At 41.1% G+C, this 21,316-nt stretch overlaps 1 protein-coding gene across 5 annotated transcripts in view; it reads left to right on the top strand.

The window, feature by feature from the left end:
* Nucleotides 1-21,316, top strand: part of Cdk14 (cyclin-dependent kinase 14) — a 576,868-nt gene that overhangs the window by 485,151 nt on the left and 70,401 nt on the right. For all 5 annotated transcript variants that reach the window (NM_011074.3, XM_006503544.4, NM_001310448.1 and 2 more), the window contains 2 exons: nucleotides 934-1,073; nucleotides 6,121-6,264. In NM_011074.3, the coding sequence (NP_035204.2) occupies nucleotides 934-1,073; nucleotides 6,121-6,236 (256 nt within the window). In that variant the 3' untranslated portion in view covers nucleotides 6,237-6,264. The remainder of the gene's footprint in view (nucleotides 1-933; nucleotides 1,074-6,120; nucleotides 6,265-21,316) is intronic.

Genomic DNA, 21,316 nt, shown 5'->3' with positions numbered 1-21,316 from the left:
AGAGATGTGTGGGTAAACGCCTTTGGAGAACATGGATTGCCTCAATGAGCATTCCACTGCCATTCCCTACCTATTTTCTATACCACCAAATGGGGGTAATTCCCTGGTTGGACTCTTATAGAGGGGGTGCCATTCATCAGTGTTGTGTTAATTTTCCATGTCTGATTGCTCTGACCAGCGGAATAGTTTCCATGAAAAGCAAAACTGGGAAGACCAGGCATGGCTGCCACCCAATGGAAAGCTGATACCACATCAAAGGGTTTGCTTCTATCCGTTTCTCCTATAATCTTGCGACACATACCCTCTATCTACTGTTGTTTTAAAGGTCATCTTGAATTGATTGAGCCCCGTATCATTTAAGCATATCTGTTTGTTAACCTGGATGCCGGTATCAGAATGGCTGGCATTTGGCAGGACAGTTGCTTCGGTATTTTTATTTTATTATTATTTAAGGCAAGAAAATATAAATTCTTTGAGGGAAAGTAATTTTAGTAACCGGAGAATTTAATAACTTAATAACAGCTCTATTTTAATTCCCCTAGTTATTCGGTATTAATTTCCTATAAATGCATCCATATGTGTATGCCATACAAAGAGTCCATGAATGAATGCTGGCAACTATTTGATAAACTGTCATCTATAATTTTCTACTTCTGAACTTACTTTCATCCATTCTGAAATAATCAGTACTTTGCTTACAGTCAAAATATTTTAAGTCAACAATCCTTAGCATATCTAGAGAAAAGGACATTTTAGGATAACACACAGTGGAAGGGTGCATGTGCCTTCAGTTTGTTTATTTCAGCAGGTAATTTAAGTTGTTTCCCTGGCCAGACATAAACTGAAGTACATAAGATGTGGCATGAGCCTTAAGTCGTACTTAGTGACTGTCTCCTTCGGTCTGATGTTTTCTCTGTTTTTGCTTGTTTTCAGGCTCAGCTATGTAAATCATGCTGAAGACTTGGCCTCCAAGCTTCTCCAGTGTTCCCCAAAGAACAGGCTATCAGCACAGGCCGCCTTGAGCCATGAGTATTTCAGCGATCTGCCTCCACGGCTATGGGAGCTGACTGATAGTGAGTAGGACTCCAGCATCCAATCGGAGCCCTTGGTCATCAATGTGTAGTATGCATGTAGATAGATGGGCTCATTCATGTTGCATAAACATAAGGTTGTGTGTTTGTGTGTATGCATTCTGTGTGGGTGGGTGTGTGTGTGAGAGAGAGATGAGAGAGAGAGAGAGAGAGAGAGAGAGAGAGGAAGAGAGAGAGAGGAAAAGAGAGGAGAGAGAGAGAGAGAGAGAGAGAGAGAGAGGATTCAATCGCTCAAGCCAGAAGGGGAATTGTGTGTATATATATTTATTGGAGTCCTGCCATTCAATTGCTAGCTTACCAGACACAGAAAGAAAATGGATTCATTTTTTGCTATCTCTCCTCTGCAGTCGGCAGCTGCGCGTCTTTGTATTTGATTATGTGTGTGTCCAAAAAAATGATCTGAGCAGTCATAAAGGAAAATATGATTTACATATTTAGTGCTTTCTGCATACAGTACTATTTTAACTGGCTGCAGTACACAGAGGAAAAATGATTCATTTCTGTTTGATTTTCAGAGACCATCTTGGTTGTAACAATAACCTTCAAAAGCACTGCTAGGCAGTGAACTGAGGACCCGAACTGGCAATTGGCAAATACACTGAATTGACATGTAAGAGCTGAAGACATGGAATTCATTTTAGCTACACATGTTCTTGGTATTTGTACAGACAGCTCTTCTCTAGATCTTTTTAAAACAAAACACATTCCTGGGTGGGTTTTTGTTTTGTTTTTACAAAAGTACTCATATTTACACAGGCTTTTTCAATTACATTTAAAGTATTTGGGGAAGGATTTATGGCTGGGAGGATCTCAGCTTTCTTCCCAAGTGTGAAGCAGAATTCTTGTGAAATTTTGAAAAACATTGTGGCAGCAGTAGGAATATTTTTATTCAGTGGTGATATGTTCCAAAGACCCGTTAGAGATATTTCATATTTCCTGATTGCCTTAAAAATAGCATACGGCATAGATAGATAAATATTTATAAGGCATTTATTAATTCTTATGCATACATCACTTATAGTAGACAGGAAGTTACTTCCTTTGTCTCTGGAATTTATGACTCCCCTGCAGCATTGGATTCTCCATAGCAACAGTCAGCCACCCTTTCTTTGGATCCAAATCCTAAGTAACAACTCCCCTGAGTCTTCTTAACCTAACTTTTCTTTTTCTATCTCACACTTACGTGTGCTTCTTGCCCCTCCCCGCCAAGGTAGCTATGGGTGTATTAACCTGATGCTTTCCTTATGCATTCAAACCCTCATTAATATCTTAAGCATTCCCAGCCTATATTTCCTTTATCATCTATCTTACTTCCTTTCTAAAGGTCGATCCTTGATTATAACAGTGATTCCAAACTTTAAAGGAAAGTACAAGACTTAAATTTATAGGGGAGAGGAAAAAAAAAAAGGAACGGATCATACCTCTCCCTGTGCTGGAAAAGACGAAAGGGAGGCAGGGCCCACTGTGTTACAGCCCGCTGCAATCAAAAACGGGGCTTGTTTTCCCTATGCAGTGTAGCTTCCACCTTGACCTCCTTGGCGACAGCTCAATGCTATCTGACTTGATGATGGAGTTTAAGCCAGGATTTTGAGAGTCTGCGAATTCCCAATTCTGTAGTAGTACTTCCCTGTTAATATGGACTTATTACCCATTTGCCACTTAGTTTATCAGCCAGTGGTTAAATCCAGTTGCTATAAGGGAGTAAATGCCTACACATTATCACCGAGCAGCAGCCTGCCAACCGAGACAGCCCCGTCCCTGTCATTAACAAGCACAATGTATGCAGAACACCAGAGGGGAATTAAAACCACAAAAAATACCTCAGGGTGGTATTTTTAATATGAGAATTTAATTTGTAATTTCACAGATTAAGAATTTTGGCTGCATTAATCCCTTTATCAGCTCACAGCAGGCTATTTGCAGAAGCATAACCATAAGACGATATTCATTGGCAGAAACACGTCTCTGCAGAACGTTAAACATCATGAGCAGCGAAACCTTTTGAAGGGGGGAGAATAAAGATGAAAAATCATTATATTTTTAAAGCAAGATCCTACTAAATGCCTCCAGTAACAATTTTGAGTTACAGAAATGCTATTTCTGTGTCGGGAAGATAATCATTATGAAGGGTAAATCGATTCGCAGAAAGGACAATCCCAGCACTAAATACTACAGTCATTTCCATTTAGAACAACGTGGCTGCCCTTGTAAACATGTTTTCAAAACAAAGAATCCCCAGACTCATGTGACTTTGGGAATTAGTTCCTTAAAGTGAATGAAGGGCTCGTGTTACTCTTGTCTGAGTATTAGGCTGACAGTACTTGTAAATTCTTGACATTCTTCATATTAAACTTCAGATGAGCGTAGATTTTTTTTTTTTTTGTAAAGTTCACTGTCTGGTAAATGACAGAATGTGTGACACTTCAGAACCTTTCCATCTTCCAGTTCAAGGGTGTCTGGGGGAGGGTGCACCTGTCACAGCAATACTGCAGAACCAAGGAAGGGATGTTGTCTGCAGCCAGCTCAGAACGGATGCCTCACCAGTTCCAAGATCCAGGCTGTCTTGGTCAGCTCACATTGTCCTAAGGAAATAGCATGGCACGGGGAGGCTAAAACAACAGATATTTATTCTCACAGTTCCAGGGGAGGAGAGTTCAGGACGAAAGTGCTGCCTGGTTCTGTTCCTGGTAAGGGCCGTCCTCATGACTCCCAGGCGCCCCTTTGCTTGCTCTTACAGGACACAGAGAATATTTCTCATTTTTACATGGCTACTAATCCCATCATAAGGACCACTCCCTTCCTGAGACCATCTACATTTTATCACCTTCCTAGTCAGGCCCTCTAGGCCCATATAGTCCACATGGACATGAGAATGAATGGGGCCAGTTGGACCTCTTAGGGAAGTGACCACCACGGAGCAGATAATACAGTTGATAGGGCTGATCTGGATTGAGCAGGAACCATGGTAGGAAGTATAGAAATAGAAGCATTCATGGCTAGCCAAGCCCTGAGAGTGGTACAGGCAAAGTCAGCATACATTTCAAAATGGCCACGGATGCACCGTAGATCTGTGAATGTTTATTGTAGTTATGTAATAAGAAAATTTAGAAGCAAAGTATTAGTGTCATCAGAGCAGGAAATAGAATAAGTGCATCAAGCAAAAGTAATTATAGGATTAGGTAGGGAACTCTGTGGCAGCCAGGCTGACCAGGGATGGTGACAGTGTCAATCTCCTGTCCCCAAATCCAAACAGCCTTGCTCTATTCCTTCATAAGGATTTAATTGCAGGGAAATAAATAGTGGGTTGATTTAGAAGAAATTCATTAGTTTCGCCAAGCACACCACAGGGCATTCTCTGTGTATACTATCAAGTTACATAAATAATTGAAGCTGAACTATCCCTGTCGAAGTAAATGAACAAAATACAGTTCACAGCGCAGAGGCCTTGATTTCATTACATTCATTTGCTAATTCACAAAACTCAAATCTCCTCAAAGAAGGCCAGCAAATTGGTCCGGTGTGGAGAGCAATGAGCTGGGAATCACACGCCCTAGCTACAAGCTCAGCCCCACAGGTCCTGGCCAGGCAACTGTGGCCATGTGCCTTGGTCCCTCTGTGCTCCCAACTCCTCATTCAGAGAGCAAGCTGAAGAAGGCATGGAAGACCCACAGGACCTTTCTAGAGCTAGTGCTTATAGTCTCGACTGCATTGTCCTGTATAATACTCTAACAGCACGATGCTATTATGTAGTGTTGTGCTATCTTTTTATGAATATGGCAAGCACACCTATTTTTTTATTACTGAATTTATTTAATTTGACCCAGGGTTGCACTATATGTAGACTAGACTGATCTTGAACTCACAGCACTCCCTGCCTGCAGAGCTCTGCCTTCCTAATGCTGGAATTTAAAGCTTGCATCACCCTGCTGGCCAGTTGAACAGCTCTGCCCTTTCCTTTCCAGGTTCCACCTTGAGTGTCTTCTGTGTAGGTGGTGATAACCCCTGTGATGCTATTTCAACCCCTCTGTCTCTGGGGCTTCCCCAGCTTTTAGCTAGATCTGTCCGTGGAATTAGTCACATTTATCTGGCACCTTTTCCTATTAACACATCCTTCCCTTGGTTCCCCATGTAGGATTCTTTCATGGTTTGACTTTTACCTCCTGCAATGTTGCTTTGCAACCTCTCTGATCTGCCAGGCAGGCTAAGGAATGCCGTTGAGTTCCCAATGTATTCATTCTCCTTAGACCTTTCTATCTGGTTCATTCCCTAGAGCTGAGTGATGGCATCCAGCCTCAAGATTTAAATATTATCCACACACTGACACTGACTCCAAAGGTCCCTAGCTCGCAGACTCTCATATTCAAGCAACTACTTAGCCTCTCCTCTTAGCCCTCTGTAAGACACTGAAAAGCTGGGACTGCTAGAATCAAACTCACGATCTATTCACTGCAACCAGCTCCTTCTGAAACTTCCCAAATGTTAGAATCAAAAAGTACTTCTCTCAGGCTCGGGAAAGATGGCTCAGTGGTTAAGATCACTGACTGCTCTTCCAGAGGTCCTAAGTTCAATTCCAAGCAACCACATAGTGGGTCACAATCATCTGATATAGAATCAGATGCCCTCTTCTGATGTGTCTGAAAACGATGACAGAGTACTCACGTATGTAACATAAGTAAATCTTTTCAAAAGGGACGTCTCTCATAAATTATTTTTTAAAAAATGGCAAAGACTTGTCTCCGAATCCAAGTGTATCATTCTAAGATCAGCAAAACAGGAGCCGTGGCTCTACCTCATGCAAATGTGTATGTGTGTACATGTACGTGTGTGTGTGTGTGTGTGTGTGTGTGTGTGTGTATACATGTGTAAGTGCATATAGCTGTGTGTGCACCTTTGACCACTTGGCATTTCAAAACCGACCCTTACCACAGCGTTTCACATGCTGTAAATCCAGAGAGAATCACAGTCCTCTTTAAATAAAGTGTCAACATGTGTATAAATATGTAAACGGAATATCGCATTCTCTCCTCAGTGTCTTCTATTTTTACCGTCCCAAATGTGAGATTGCAACCAGAAGCTGGAGAGAGCATGAGGGCCTTTGGAAAAAACAATAGTTATGGGAAAAGCCTATCGAACAGCAAACACTGACAAGCCCGGCACTCTCAGGAGAGCACAGGTAAGAGGCCCTGCTTTGCTGGAGAGTAATGTTTGCAATAGATGGGGAATACAGTTTTCAGTGAACAATTTCAGTCTCATTTCTCCCTGAAGCTGTCTTGTGAGTCCTGTGGGCTTATTCTGGCCTGTGTCAAACATTTTGCTGAGGCAGAGAACAATCACTGATGTCAGCGTTTTCAGGCACCTCCGAAGCTCTTAGTAATGTTGTGCTGGATCCTGTAAGTTCGCTCTGCAGTCACTCGCAAACCACTGAGTGCTGAGCACCCAACTCGATTACTCCTGAGTTCATCACTGAAGTTAGCAAAGGTCCACTATGAGCTGGACCTGAACCACAGACCTGTTTTATTTGGCCAATGCAATTTGCTTTTAATTATTTGCTGTCATTTTAAAATTGGGATACTTCATACAAAATTCTAGATTTTTAGCTTTTCATGAAGTATGGGCAACTCTGACAATGCCCCCAGTTCTGCCCCACCAGACGATCTCATGTGTGATAAGAGAAAATGTGCAGCTGTTGTTGTAAGCGAAGTAGCTTGCCAGGTCCTCCCTGGGCTCTGATTCCTGTCTGGCCCCTGCCACAGACCTATTGAGGTAAAGCTCTGGGTCTCATAGTTTGCTTCTTTGACCTCTACTGTTTTACAGGTAGGAACTGTGAACTATCATGGTGATGTTCAGGCATGTTAACCTGTCAAGTTATTGCACATGCCCAGGGCCAAGTTTAAGGCAGTGATGTCTAAAAGGTTGTATCTTTCTGGGTTACCAGAAAGAGATGTCTGGGGTGTTTGGTTGGTTTGGTTTGCTTTGCTTTGGTTTGGTTTTTCAGTTTTGGTTTTTCAAGGCAGGGTTCCTCCCAGTATTCCTTTCTGTCCTGGAACTTGCTCTGTAGACCAGGCTAGCCTTGAACTGAGAGTTCCCTCGCCACTGCTTCCTGAGAACTGAAATTAAAGCGGTATACCAACACTACCCACTTCTCACCCTTATGGGGAAGCCCTTCTCTAATGCTTTTGGCAGAGCATGTTCTGTGTTCCATAACTAAGTGCTGAATGACGTGAGCTGAATACAAGAAGAACTGTTCACGTGTGTGTGTCTGTGAGGATGTTGGGGATGGGGGTGATATAGGCAAGAGGTTGATATCAAATACCTCCCTCAATTTTTGTCCACCTTATTTTTTAAGACAGTGTCTTTCATTGAACCTGGAACTCTCTGACTCAGGTCCAGCAAGAAATCCTCATGTCTCTGCCTCAAAAGCATTGAGTTTACAAGTATGAGCTACCTGCTTGACTGGTTGTTTTGTTTTGTTTTGTTTTGTTTTTTAATTTGGGGGAATAGCCTGATTCTCTCTTATTTGGAAATATGGTAAGAAGCAAGGTGGATTTATAGCAAAGACGGTGCACACAGCTCTTCGGTACACCTGCCAATCTTCAGCCATTTTGGAACCTAGGTTTTTATGCCCTCAAAATGGAGGTTAATTTTGCTAGCCTAGGGATGTGGCAGTGATTTATGTTGCTTTGGAAGAGGAAAAAAGGCTCCTGGTTAAAGTGTGACATGTAAATACTGGCCAGTAGATACTGCTACTAAACCACGGATGAGAGGACAGCTTTCTTTGGGTCATTGTATATGAAGTCAGTGTCATCTGGGACCCACTCTGAGTTGCAATGGTCAGATAGCTTGTGGCTTAGAGTCTAACCAGTTTCTGACCAGTAGCCTCGTGGTTCTGAGAATGGTTTGATTCATAAAAGTTACATGCAGCATGTGCATTTTAATGGTATTTAGCTCCCGAGTTATTAACCCTCTAGCTAATTCAGTAGAATAAGAATGAAAACTGGCTCTGTTTTATTGATTCATGCTTACATGCAAGACTGAATTTCAGTGGCAGGATTGTGCTTGCGTGTCCTTTCTTCTTGGCTCTTCTGAACTCTCCTGATCTACCCAGTCAAAGTTGCAAAGATGTGCTTAAGATCAGCTCATTATTGTACAATCAAAAGGAGCTGACTGGACAGAGAATTGCCCGGAAAGGCTCAAAACTTGCTAATTGAAAAGAGATTTTCAAAGGTGCTCAGAATTGGAGCCAGCGGTGCTTGCTAAGCTCACAGTCCACTTCCTCACACTGGGTCCAGGCTTAGCTCCACAGTGGGCAAGTGTCTCTACAATTGTCTGATAATGTACAAATATTCTCCTTATGACTGTTATCTTTGTCACATCAACGTTGAAGTCTTCAGCATTGTTGGTCCACAGAGCACATCTGATTCAGCAGGCCATTAAAGAAACATCTCCATTCTTTTCATAAAAGCTGCAGAAAATCTGGATTCTAACATGTTGCTGTCAACACAAAAAGAAATCATCATAGTTTCTTATTTTACCAAACATTTCCATGTTAGAGATCAGATATTTTATTAGTCCCTACAACATGTGGCATGGCTCATTTCTGTCCAGTAGATGAATTTCAAGCTAAGGAGATTATGAAAGAAAAATATCATGTTAATGAATCTCAGGAAGAAAGATGTCATCCTCTAGTCTTTGGTTTTCTTTCCTGGTTTTAAATGTATTCATCACCTGTTTGGAGTCTGTGACATATTAAGTTTCCCTGAACTGTCTTGATTTTTTTGTAACACCCATAGTGACAGAAAAAGAGAATGAAGGGAAGAGACTGGGGGCTGAGGTAGTCTGAGCCCAGGCTAGAGTTTTAGCCACCTCTCTCTGCTGATCAGCAGGCTCTTGGTCTGGAACTTGGATTGTGTCATGCTGCTTTTGAGATGACAGGGACAGGGCATGCAGGAATGCTCCAAGTCCTAATATTTCTCCTGTACCTCAGTGCCACATTGTTCCCTTTCTTGCAAACTGAGGTCACTTCAATTATTTAGTTAATAATGTCTGGTTTGCATAAATTGGCCTTAGTGGAAAAGCTAATGCAAAGCATTTTGCTGTGTAGAAGAAAGCAATTGGGTTTTAGTCTTGTAGCAAAATTAAATGACAAGAAAGCCACAAGTGCCAGGGTTAAGACTAGGATCGCTGCCACTGGTGCTCACTGCTGAGCTCCATTCAGCTCCTTACTCTCTAGCCATGTTACTTAGCCGTCTCAGAGCTTGTCCCACTCGTTTGGTTAGCATTGAGAGTTGAACAAAACCCAAGCAAGTTTCAACTGTACATAGGAAACATTCATCAAGGAAAATACCACTGGTAATATCAAATGTCACATCCTTTAGTCGCACTTACATTTGTATGTGGTGATACCAACCAGAAGTCTGTGCTGAGGTAATTTTTTTCAGTGTGCTGATGGGATAGAGTGGGTTGGTCACTGTCTTTTTTAAATAATCTGGGGATAAGAATACCCCTTCTCCACCAGTGATCCTATGCTCTAAGATCAAGAATCGACAAATGGGACCTCATAAAATTGCAAAGCTTCTGTAAGACAAAGGACACTGTCAATACAACAAAACGGCAATCAACAGATACGGAAAAGATCTTTACTAATCCTACATCTGATAGAGGGCTAATATCCAATATATACAAAGAACTCAAGAAGTTAGACTCCAGAGAACCAAATAACCCTATTAAAAAAATAGGGAACAGAGCTAAAACAGAGAATTTTCAACTGAGGAATACCAAATGGCTGAGAAGTCACCTAAAGAAATGTTCAACATCCTTAGTCATCAGGAAAATGCAAATCAAAACAACCCTGAGATTCTACCTCATACCAGTCAAAATGGCTAAGCTCAAAAAGTCAGGTGACAGCAGATGCTGGCAAGTGTGTGGAGAAAGAGGAAAACACTTCCATTGTTGGTGGAATTGCAAGCTTGTACAACCATTCTGGAAGTCAGTCTGGTCATTCCTCAGAAAATAGGACATAGTCCTACCTGAGGACCCATCTATACCACTCCTGGGCATATACCCAAAAGATTCTTCAACATATAATAACATGCTCCACTATGTTCCCAGCAGCCTTATTTAAAATTGTCAGAAGCTGGAAAGAACCCAGATGTCCCTCAACAGAGAAATGGATACAGAAAATGTGGTACATTTACACAATGGAGTACTACTCAGCTATTAAAAACAATGAATTCATGAAACCCTTAGCCAAATGGATGGACCTAGAAAATATCATCCTGAGTGAGGTAACATAATCACAAAAGAACACACACGGTATGCACTCACTGGTAAGTGGATATTAGCCCAAAAGCTCAGAATACCAAAGATACAATTCACAGACCACATGCAGCTCAAGAAGAAGGAAGACCAAAGTGTGGATGCTTCAGTTCTTCTTAGAACTGAAAGGGGAACAAAATACTCAGGGGAGCAAATATGGAGACAAAGTGCAGAGCAGAGACTGAAGGAAAGGCCATCCAGAGACTTTCCCACCTGGGGATTCATCCCAGATACAGTCACCAAACTCCAGCACTATTGTGGATGCTAAGAAATGCTTGCTGAAAAAGAGCCTGATATAGCTGTCTCCTGAGAGGCCCTGCCAAAGCCTTACAAATACAGAGTCAGATGCTCAAAGCCAATCATTGCACCGAGTGCGGGTTCCCCAATGAAGGAGTTAGAGAAAGAACTGAAAGAGCTGAAGGGGTTTGCAACCCCACAGGAAGAACAACAATACCAACCAACTAGACACCCCAGGGACTAAGACCCCAACAAAGGAGTACACATCGCTCTAGCTGCATGTGTAGCAGAGGATGGCCTTATCAGGCACCAACAGGAGGAGAGGTCCTTTGTCCTCTGAAGGCTCCATAGATGCCCAGTGTAGGGGAATCAAGTGGGTGAGTGGGTAGAAGAATACCCTCATAGAAGCAAGGGAAGGGGGGTGGATTAGAGGGTTTCTGGGAGGGGTAAAGGGATAATACTTGAAATGTAAATAAATTAAAATAAATAAATAAATAAATAAAACACTTAGAGTAAATGTGAAAATAGTAAAGTAAGGTGATAAAAGAAAAAGGCCTCAAAGGGGAAAAATGGAGGGGAGTTGCTAAACACATACATGCGCACGCACACACACACACAAAACAAGAAACAAAATTATTCCCAATTTGAAAAGTTTTGAGAACAAGATTAGATCAGTGTAAGAATGGAATTGAAAAATGAGTTTTTAGAGAAACAAAACAAAACAACCTCTCCCCCAAATACTCCCAAATTCAATAAAATAAAACCAATGTAGTACTAAAAGTATAATGAAGAAAATAAGGTTGGGGAAAACAAAGAAGTAATGGGGGAAAAAAGGTAAAAGTGAGATTATCCAGCAATCTTAAAATGTATAAAAATTTGGCTGGAGAGATGGCTCAGTGGTTAAGAGCACTGAATGACTTCTCTTCCGAGGTCCTGAGTTCAATTCCCAGAAACCACATGATGGCTTACAACCATCTGCAATGGGATCTGATGCTCTATAATGGTGTGTCTGTAGCTACAGTGTACTCCTATGCATAAAATAAATATATCCTTTAAAATTGTAAAAAAAAAAATCCCTTCTCAATGAATGAATAGTCTTGGACTCCATTAAACTCATAGTAACCTTACAAATATTTGTCTAGTGTATGAAGTAATACTGTTTGGCTCAATTGTGAGAGATTAACTATGCATACTTTGGCGATCTCCTTCTGTTTCAGCATATCATCATTCTTAGTCCAAATTATTTAAGAATTACATGACAATGAAAAAAGTCCTCAGCCTCACTTTCCTTACCCCAGTCAGTGAACAGTCATTTCCTCAAAGTGATCTGTTAGGTAAAGAGATTCAAAGCTATTCATTGTTCAAGAGTTTTCACTGACTCACTTCATTGACTAGGATCAAGGGTTTGGTTTTGTTTACTTGGCACATTGTTTGTTTGCCAAAGTCTATTCATGACCTAGTGTGCTGCTGCCACCTTCTCTGAAAATAGGCATCTCATATTCTAGGACACCAAACTCCTGCAAAGTTTTCCAACCCAATACCTGGGGTTCACGAATCAATATTTTAACAAACTCCAGTGGTCATTAACTGACTACTGAGAGATGGAGAATACATTGTCCCTGGGTTGAGCTCACTAAATGGTTATGTAATACCTCATGGCCACCTCTAATCACATATTCAAAGGAGCAAAATTGAATGGGCTCAGTGGGTTGTATTTATGTATTTAATGGGGTGGTGTGAACATGCGTGTGTATGTGTATATTACAATAATTACACAGGCTAAAAACGGGGAAGGGGGGGTGGGTTGGAAAGAGGAAAAGGTAAGGCAAAATGACAGAAACACAGTACTCATAGTCCAAATTCTTTAAAAAACATATAAGAACTTAAGGGGACCATAGATAGTGAAATCTTCAATAGTTATCCAGGGATTGCATGTTTATAAGGTAAAATCAACAACTTACTTGAGTCAGGACAGAGTAAAGATAAACTAGGAAAATAGTATACCATGAAGCAGAACTATTTGTTCTCCCTCTTTCCTTTTCCATAAGAAAGAATGGTTTCATGGTGTGTAATGTAGGAATTGTATGCCCATTTAAAATTACTTAATTTAATTTCAATTCACCTTAAATATCTCTTCCTTGCTAGAATTTCTCGTGCTGTATAGTTGAAGTGCATAGATACCAGGTCTGAGGAGACCAGGCAGGCATCACACAGTACCCTTCTGGACAACACTGATGGAGAACTCTTCTTCCATCCACCTATTTTAAGGAAAAATCAAGAAAACAGAACAGAATTCATTGCAGTCAAGTGTATCTTGGTGCTAGATGAAAGTCGCTTTAGAAGGACTCGGACGGTGAGAAAAGAGGCACTTGGCCAAAGCAAAAGGAGCCAGAGCCAGGTGACTGAGTTACATGAGAGGCATGGAAAGACACAATGCCTGGTGCCCACAAGAGCAAGAGATGACATTAGCAAGGGCCATAACTCCATTGAAGTGCCATAGTGGCTTCCTCCGTTAGCAGTAGTATGCAAAAGGAAGGCAGACTGACAGTCGATATAGCTGCACACACTTCACAAAGACAGGACTGTAAGGCAGAAGCCAACAGTAGCCTTAATCTGTCTGCCATATTGACTCTGGAAACTGCTCCAGGAGATGGAGGTGTCCAAGGCTCCCCTTCCATGCTGTGACATTGTGGTGGGTCACTTTTACAGTCGGTGTCATATTGTCTTCATCTTCTCTTCACTTTGTAGTTTCTGTTGCCTTGTTTCTGCTTACTCATGGATCCATCTTCCTCTCTCTTCTCTTTGTCCTATTTCTGGAGGAATCTGCTACTGATCTCTTATTACCTTGGATCCTAAAACCCTCCTAGAAAACTGCTCTGATTTGTATAACCAGGAGTAGAAACTGAGGCTATTGGGTGAACCCTCCCTTTATGAACTACTGGCTGATTCCAGGCTGCTTCTAAATCAGAACTGAGCCTGATCTGACCAAGCCAGCTCAGTCAACAGGTTCTCCAGCACAGGAGAGAGGATTAAAAAGAAAAAAGACAATTAGAAAACATTGTAGCATGACCCCAGCCAGTTCTGAGGCTGGGGAAGGTTTCTTCTTCCCAATCCACTTTTATACCATTTTAATTACATTCAAGTAATTCAGTCAAGCAGTACAATAAACACTAATAGTCAAGGAACAAGCAAGGCAATAAACAAAGTCCCAAGATCACTCCCCATCACTGTTTCTGAGGGCTTATCAGGTTAACCAAGATATCTAAGCCTACTTCCCTGTCCTAGCCCAAAGTCTTATTCTTGCCAAAAGCCTACTTCCCTGTTCTAGCCTAAAATTATATTCCTGCCTGAGCTTACTTCCTTGTCATGGCCCAAAGTCAGATTCCTGCCTGAAGCCCATTTTCTTGTCATTGGCCAATGTCAGATTCCTGCCAAGCAGCCCCTAAAGCTCTCCACACTGGTCCAATCCACTTAGCTGTGAGTTAGGAGGCCAGGCTGTTCATAAAGACCCCTCAAAATACAGCTCTGCACTTGCCCATCCCAAAAGTTTCAGTGATGCAAAGAAGCCAACCATGTGCCTAGATTGTACATTGCCCTAGCTGTGCGGCACAAGAGGAAAAGGCTGTTTGAATATGATACTGCACATTCTCACTGTGAGATACTTGGGGCTTTTGGTAAAGATTTTCTGTTGTTAACAAATGGGGAGAATGGCTATTGGGATGTATCACCATCTTTATTCATTTGTTCAATCTAGGTTTATTTCTGGAGAAGGACAATCACTGCGTTTCTTCTCGTTGCCAGGATGGTTACTCTCTGTGTGATGCAATAAGTGTTTCTTCTCCAGCAGCTGGAGTTTCATCATTTCTTTTGTCTTGGGTAGTTGGCAACATTTGTGGAAATAATAGGAACAGAGGAAGCAAGCACAAGCATGCTCTTAGGCTTTATCTGAGGAGAGCCCTGGTTGCTGTCCTTGCTCCAGCTGGACGGGAAAACCAAGCCAGAACTCTGCATCACAGATGCATGCTGCATGCTGCAGGCTGCAGGCTCAGTGTGGCTCAGTTTTCCACCCACCCACCTCTGGCCTTTCCTGTAATGGGATGACCATATGAACTCCAGAACGTTTATGAATGCAACAAATGTGTAGACCACCGCCTCTTGTTGCAATGTCAGTGGCGGCCACCCCTGCAGGCTTAGCTCTCTTTCATGCTGAGGCGTCTCTGAGCTCCTTTAATGGGCTTCAGACGGGCTGTAGAAGTTTCTGGATCTTTTTCTTTGGGCACCTTTGATCTGCATTCTGCATCAGCAGCACCCCAACTCCACAAGTGGGTGAGCAAAAGATTTAGGCCTTGACTAAAAGCAGAACGAAAACATTCTAGTGTGTTTCAGGAGTGTGTTGGTAAACTTTGTTTTGTGTTAAAATAACAAACTTGCAGAAACAGTGTGGGGAATTGTGAAGATTCCCTCACTCATTTGCCTAAACACCATTCTCTCATTTTCTACTCCATCTCTGTGCCATACATAAATATTAACATACACTTTAGTTTCCTAAACAGTATAATTCACATGATGTGTACCCTTTATGTCTAAACAATACATTGTATTTATCTTTAAAAAAAAACAATTTGGAGTGATCCTTTTTATAGTACAAATAATGATAGCCTTTGACCTTCACTTTCTTTGTTTCATCCTAAGATTTTTATGTTTATTTAGCTGGTTTTTGCTTTTGCACATTTGTTTGGGGTATTTGTTTGATTGACGTTTTTGTTTTTTGAGTGGCTGAAAGAAAATTGATTTGATGCTCCACAAACTGTCTCATTAATCCATGGATCCTAAAACAAATTCTCTTTGTGTATTGTGTGTGTGTGTGTGTGTGTGTGTGTGTGTGTGTGTGTCTGTGAATTAGCACTTCCATATTAGAGGAGTTTGAAACTATGAATTGGACAGAGAAAACAACACTTGTAGCTTTCCTCTTCAGAACTGTTTGCCAACACTGTAATCTTGAGAGAGCCTTTGCACAGACAGAGGCACAGGTGTGAATAACTAATAACTAAACTGGATTTTACAGCATACGGCCCCACCTGTGGCTTGTGGCTGTCATCAGCTCTGGAACCCCATTTTTCCTTTCTGTTTAATATTGTTGATTCTTATGGATTTGGGGGTACAGAAGGAATTGTCTGTGCTCTAAATGCACAGTATTCCATTATTTTCCAGGATAGCAGCTGATTTTCCTCTCCTGCCTCCAGACTGTCTTTGTGATCTGCCGGCACTCTAGGAACTGTCTAGCATAAAAGGAGGCTGTTTGGGCCAAGTAGGCTGCAGGTCTGGGCTGACATTTTATTTCGTGGAGGACAGTGTGCAGATGACAGAGCTGAGAGGGGAAGCCAGACAGAAGCTTGGAACTGAACTTGCCGACAAGCAGACCATGCTCCTCACTCCCTCAGAGGCCATCCTCTCATGGGAGCCTTATTTGAGTGGGGAATGGGATCAGAGGCTTAAGCCATTGGGACCCAGGCACAAAATGAAGGCCTCCATCAGACTAATATTCTAGCACACAAAATGAAAACCTCACCCAGAGTGAATTGCAATAAGTGAAGTTAAACATTTTAGCTAAGTTATTCCAAGTGTAAGTAACAAAATGTTTACAGTACTCTGAGATGCTTCTGTGAATAAAGCTTTTAATAACACAAAATTGTGCAAATGAATAATTTAATAATTTAAGTTTCTATTGGAACTTATAATGGCTGCTGTTTCAATACACACACACAGACACACACACACACACACACACACACACACTCAGTGTTACACATCAAAGACTAATTTTTCTATTGACATAGAGCGTTGAAGTAACAACATGTGGAATAACACCTACTTTTCCACCTCTAGAAATACTGTGAAAGGAATAGAAAAAACTAAAACAAAAGTTAAAAACAACGGTGGAATATATAAGCTAAACACTGTACCGTTAGCTCCCTCACTTGGGTGAGAGTCTCCCTTAAGATTTATCACTATTCTCTTATAGTAGTCTGTGTTCTGTGTAGTGCTGTTGGATTTTTAATTGCTCTGGATTATAATTTTCAATGCAATTAGCAAAATACCTTCAATTACATGATAATTGTGAATGAGGCTACTGCCTTAATTACTATAAATGGGAAAGATGTGTGATTATCATGTACAGTACCTATTACATACAGCGGCGTAACGATAACACGTAATTATGTTGTATCTTTCCTTGGTCAACAAATCACCGTAGGAAAATACAGAGTTGTGATCCATTGACAATAAGCCACCCACTGGACCCTTCTTTGTGAGGTAATTGGGTTATTCTGTGAGTGTAATTAAATGCATACATCTAAATGTGAAAAAGAAAAAAGAAAAAAAACCAACTTTGCCTTATTGATCAAAACCACTCAAATTACTAAGGCCTGTGAGTTTCAGGAATTTAATCCTTCCTAAACAAAGCGCTAAGCCCCATCCTACCTGTTCACTTTTGTTTTCAAGCTTCATCAGGACCATCCATAGCCACAGCAGCATTAAAATATGCCCGAGGGGAAAAAAAAGAGGGCTTGTCTTGGCTGTGACAAACATTATAATCATCCTGGTTTACAGATGCACACTTAACAAGCTTATAGCACATAATTAATTCTGCAAAGGACGCTGCCTGACAGAGTGGGATTATGAGGATTGCATATTGATAGTGGCAGGAGAAAACGAATCTATTCTCTCTGGGTAAGGTGGGATATTCTTGTGTTCTTTAGAAACTGGCACATCTCAGAGGTGTTGCTCTCAAAATGATCTCAGGATGGAGAGAAATCAGTAATTACAGAGCCAGGCATTCAGTTGTGCCCTGATTTTCCCACCAGTTTTTCAGTGTTTCAGCTGCCTCAGAGACTTCAAGTATTCTCATTAGGTAGCGGCAGAGGCAGCGGCCTCACCGACTCCCTCATTCTCTGCTGCCTTTTCTTCTTTCCCCCTCCTTCCATTCCTGCCTTGGGAGTGACTCTGAAGATCATTTGCTGGAGTGATTGGCAGGTTAGAGGATTCGATCAGATGAGTTCCTCTTAGTGCAGGTCAAAAAGGCTAGTTAGCAGGAGCTGTGGAAAAATGCCAGCAGCATTCAAAATGGGAAATGTCATGACTTCCAGGCAGGGGGTGCCACCTGGAACAGAAAGCCCTCAGCTCATTAGCTAGTTACAGGATGCAGGCTTAACTGGAGGGAGCAGGGAAGGAAAGATAATACCCTATAGGGACGAGGATTGTGAAGTGGAATTGATTTCATGTATAATTTGTTTATCACTGGAGGGGACAAATGCTGTCCTCCTGACATGAGCCCGAGGAGTGTGGATTGTGAATGAAGCAACTTAGCATAATCTGCACGTTGAGCTTCGGGTTTGAAGAACGCAAACTTCTTTATTCTTAACTGTGAAGATGACTGGGTCATGTGACACTAATTAAAGCTGACATACTCTGAAATGTTTCATCTGCGCAATGGTGGCAGACCATGCAATGGTAGATATCTTTGGAAAAGCAGAGGGCTGTTTCCCCTGCTGGTGTGGAGGACTAGCTTAGCTGCATGCAGAATCCTAAGAGGACTGGTGTGCTCATGCCTACTGCTTAGGAACACTGCGCAAATCAAACCAGGGTTCTCGATTTACTCGGTCTTGTTGATACGGGAGACCGGACGCCTTCTGAGATATTTACATCTGACCCACGTTAAAAAGAGAAGTACGTTCGACTACAGTTGCGTCATATTTTGTTTGGTACATGGTCCAATATTTAATCGTTGCTTTCCTTAAAGGGGAAGCTTTCCAATTTCACTACAGACTGGATGACAGTTACCTCAAATTGATCTACAACCAACAGATTACAAAGATAAATAATAAGATACACTCACAGAGAGTTAATGCCTATGAGTTGTTAAAAGGGAGCACATTGACAAAGCAGAGAATGTTTCTTCCTGACAGGTACTCCTGGACCAGACTCCAAAGGAAACCCGAGTGGGTTTTTCAATGGCTTAAATAGGTCTTGGTATAGAGCCTTTACCCACATAAATTGTATTAGAAGTAGTATTTTCTTTTGGTAAGAAGTTTTATGATATCATTTACCTTTTGCTTTGGAGATCATGGTGTTGTTATTGTAGTCTCACCGGCCTCCATTGCAGGTCTGCCTGGCTGAACACTGAAGGATGTTTATTCAGCATCCCGAGTCTGCTGAGGAAGTATGCGTTCAAAATGTCTTTGCCTTTCCCCTGAGGTATTGAGACATTTTATGAGACCGTTATTAAGTAGCCAAGACTGTTTTATCAAGCAGCCTCAGACTCCTGTGTACTGTGAACCACACTCCTAAACCCTCCCTGTCAAAACACCAGTGCAAAATTTATTCTCTTCTGTATATTATACAAAAAGCTTAGCATTATTCATTGTTTATACTGTCAAGTTGTACTGTATTAGATCTGTCAAATCAAAAATCTCTTCATTTGAGAGTTTTATTGTATACTCCAGAAACTGGCCTTGAAGGGCATGTAAATCCACATCCACATCCACATATACATATATGACAATAGTTCACCTAAAATGAGCATTGTTTATCACAGTAAATCAGTTTGTTAATAACTGGCAGATTAATTACAAAAATGAATGATTTTTGGAAGAAATTACTGCCATTTCACTTTTTAAACTTTTTTCACTTTTTTTTAACTGGGAGGTGTACCTCAGATCTATAGGTTTATGAGGTAGGTTTTTTTTTTTTTTTTTTTTTTTTTTTTTGCTTTGTTTTGCTTCTCCTTAGTGCTAGGCACAAACAACCACTAGATAGATAGATAGATAGATAGATAGATAGATAGATAGATAGATAGATGATAGACAAATAGATGTAAATACATAGATAGATGATAGTTAGACAGATCATAAGGTCAGTAAATAGGTAGGTAGGTAAATAGATAAATAGATGAGAGGTAGTTAGATAGATGGATAGATAGATACTAGGTAGGTAGATAGATAAGTAGATAGATAATAGGTAAGTAGATAGATAGATAGATAGATAGATGATAGGTAGGTAGATAGGTAGGTAGGTAGATAGATAGATAGATAGATAGATAGATAGATAGATAGATAGCAAACGATAAATGTTTAAAATTCTTGGTTGTCTATAGTGGTTTCTCAGACTGTCACCCTATCACTTCAGAGGCGACTGCCCTATGGCCTGAGAGAGTTCATACCTGCCTGGTCTCAGTGCCTAATTGCTTTTCCCAACTCGGGCTAATAAAGCCAGCTCTGTGTTCACTACCTTTGTGGACTCTGATATTTTGACTTCTGTGTTGCCCCTCTCTTATGGAGCTTGGAATCCCTATATTTACCCTTCTCTTTGATGAGCCATTCCATTGCTTAAAGTCTCACCTTAAGGTGTGAGGATTTTTCTCAGACAAGGTCCCGTTGGGTTCCAGGAAAAGAAGTGGCACCCTGTGATTGTCCTCTGTGCAGCATTTACCCTATAGTTCCATGCAGAATCAAAAATGGCTTCACACCAGGCCTCAAATGCTGTCTTTCACCCATATTGGTTCTTGTATGACTTCAATTCGGTAGGCAGCTGAGCTGGCTTCGCACAGTGAATCAAAGCCGTGGCAACAACAGGTGATCCCTGGGAGGTCCCTTCATGTCACCAATCCCAACGTTTTATATGCCACTTCCGTTCAGTACTATTCTTAATGAGGACATAAGAGTGGTTTATGTTTATCATGTCCTTACCCTGATACATTTGCATAAATCAAATCTACTGCATGCCCAGCTGCCATGCTTGTCCCAGGAAGGAGGTCCCACGTTGTCCTCTGACACACACACGAAACAAGATGCTTTCATTTCTGGAACTTAGATTTTAGTTGGAACAAACTTACAAACTATGGCTATTCAAACTTGGGAGAGATATTAGACTGTATTAGACTGTATTTCCATGAATCTGCCATTCATGGAAAACCATGTTCATAGAAGGCAGACGTTTGCTGTTGATAAAATTGAAGTTTTCAACAGAAAATTAGAATTTGAGAAAACTATGGAAAACCTTGATTTGTCATTGTGAGAAAGACAGTTTTCAAAAAACTTCTCAAGTAAGATTCATGGTACTAAAAGTATTTTCATTGTTATTGTTTTTCTGTTTGTGGTAGAGTGTTAAGTCTGCAGAAGGCTGTGTGTTGTGAGACAGGACCATCTGCAGTTATCTGGAAAAGCTACTGAACTGTGTCCTTCCCTTGTTATGCATCCCTGAGAGACAAGCACATACTTTTATCATTTTCCTCAGCCAAAGCAACATATAGTAGCAGATTAACTAAATGCAGAAACATTTATGAGAATTCAACTAATTTTTTCAGGTAAAATTAGAAAAAGATAAATAATTATAAATACTTACATAGGTTGTTTGGGGTTGTTTTCTATATTTGCGAGGTTTCTTTGTTTTTTGTTTTTGTTTTTTTGTTTTTTCCTGTCTTTCGATGCCAGATTTCACTGTATGCTGGCCTCAAACTTGTCATATTCCTGGCCCTGCTTCTGACTACTGCGATTATAGCTATGTGTCTACATCTGAGTACACAGGAATGCCATGTTCTCCTAGTGCAGGTAACTGTATCTGCTGTCAGTTCATGATTGCAGAGGCTATGTCATGCCTAGAAGATGACATGTCAGAGC

The sequence above is a fragment of the Mus musculus genome, chromosome 5 (assembly GCF_000001635.26).
Source record: "Mus musculus strain C57BL/6J chromosome 5, GRCm38.p6 C57BL/6J".
NCBI lineage: Eukaryota > Metazoa > Chordata > Mammalia > Rodentia > Muridae > Mus > Mus musculus.
This window is presented reverse-complemented; position numbering and strand designations above follow the sequence as displayed.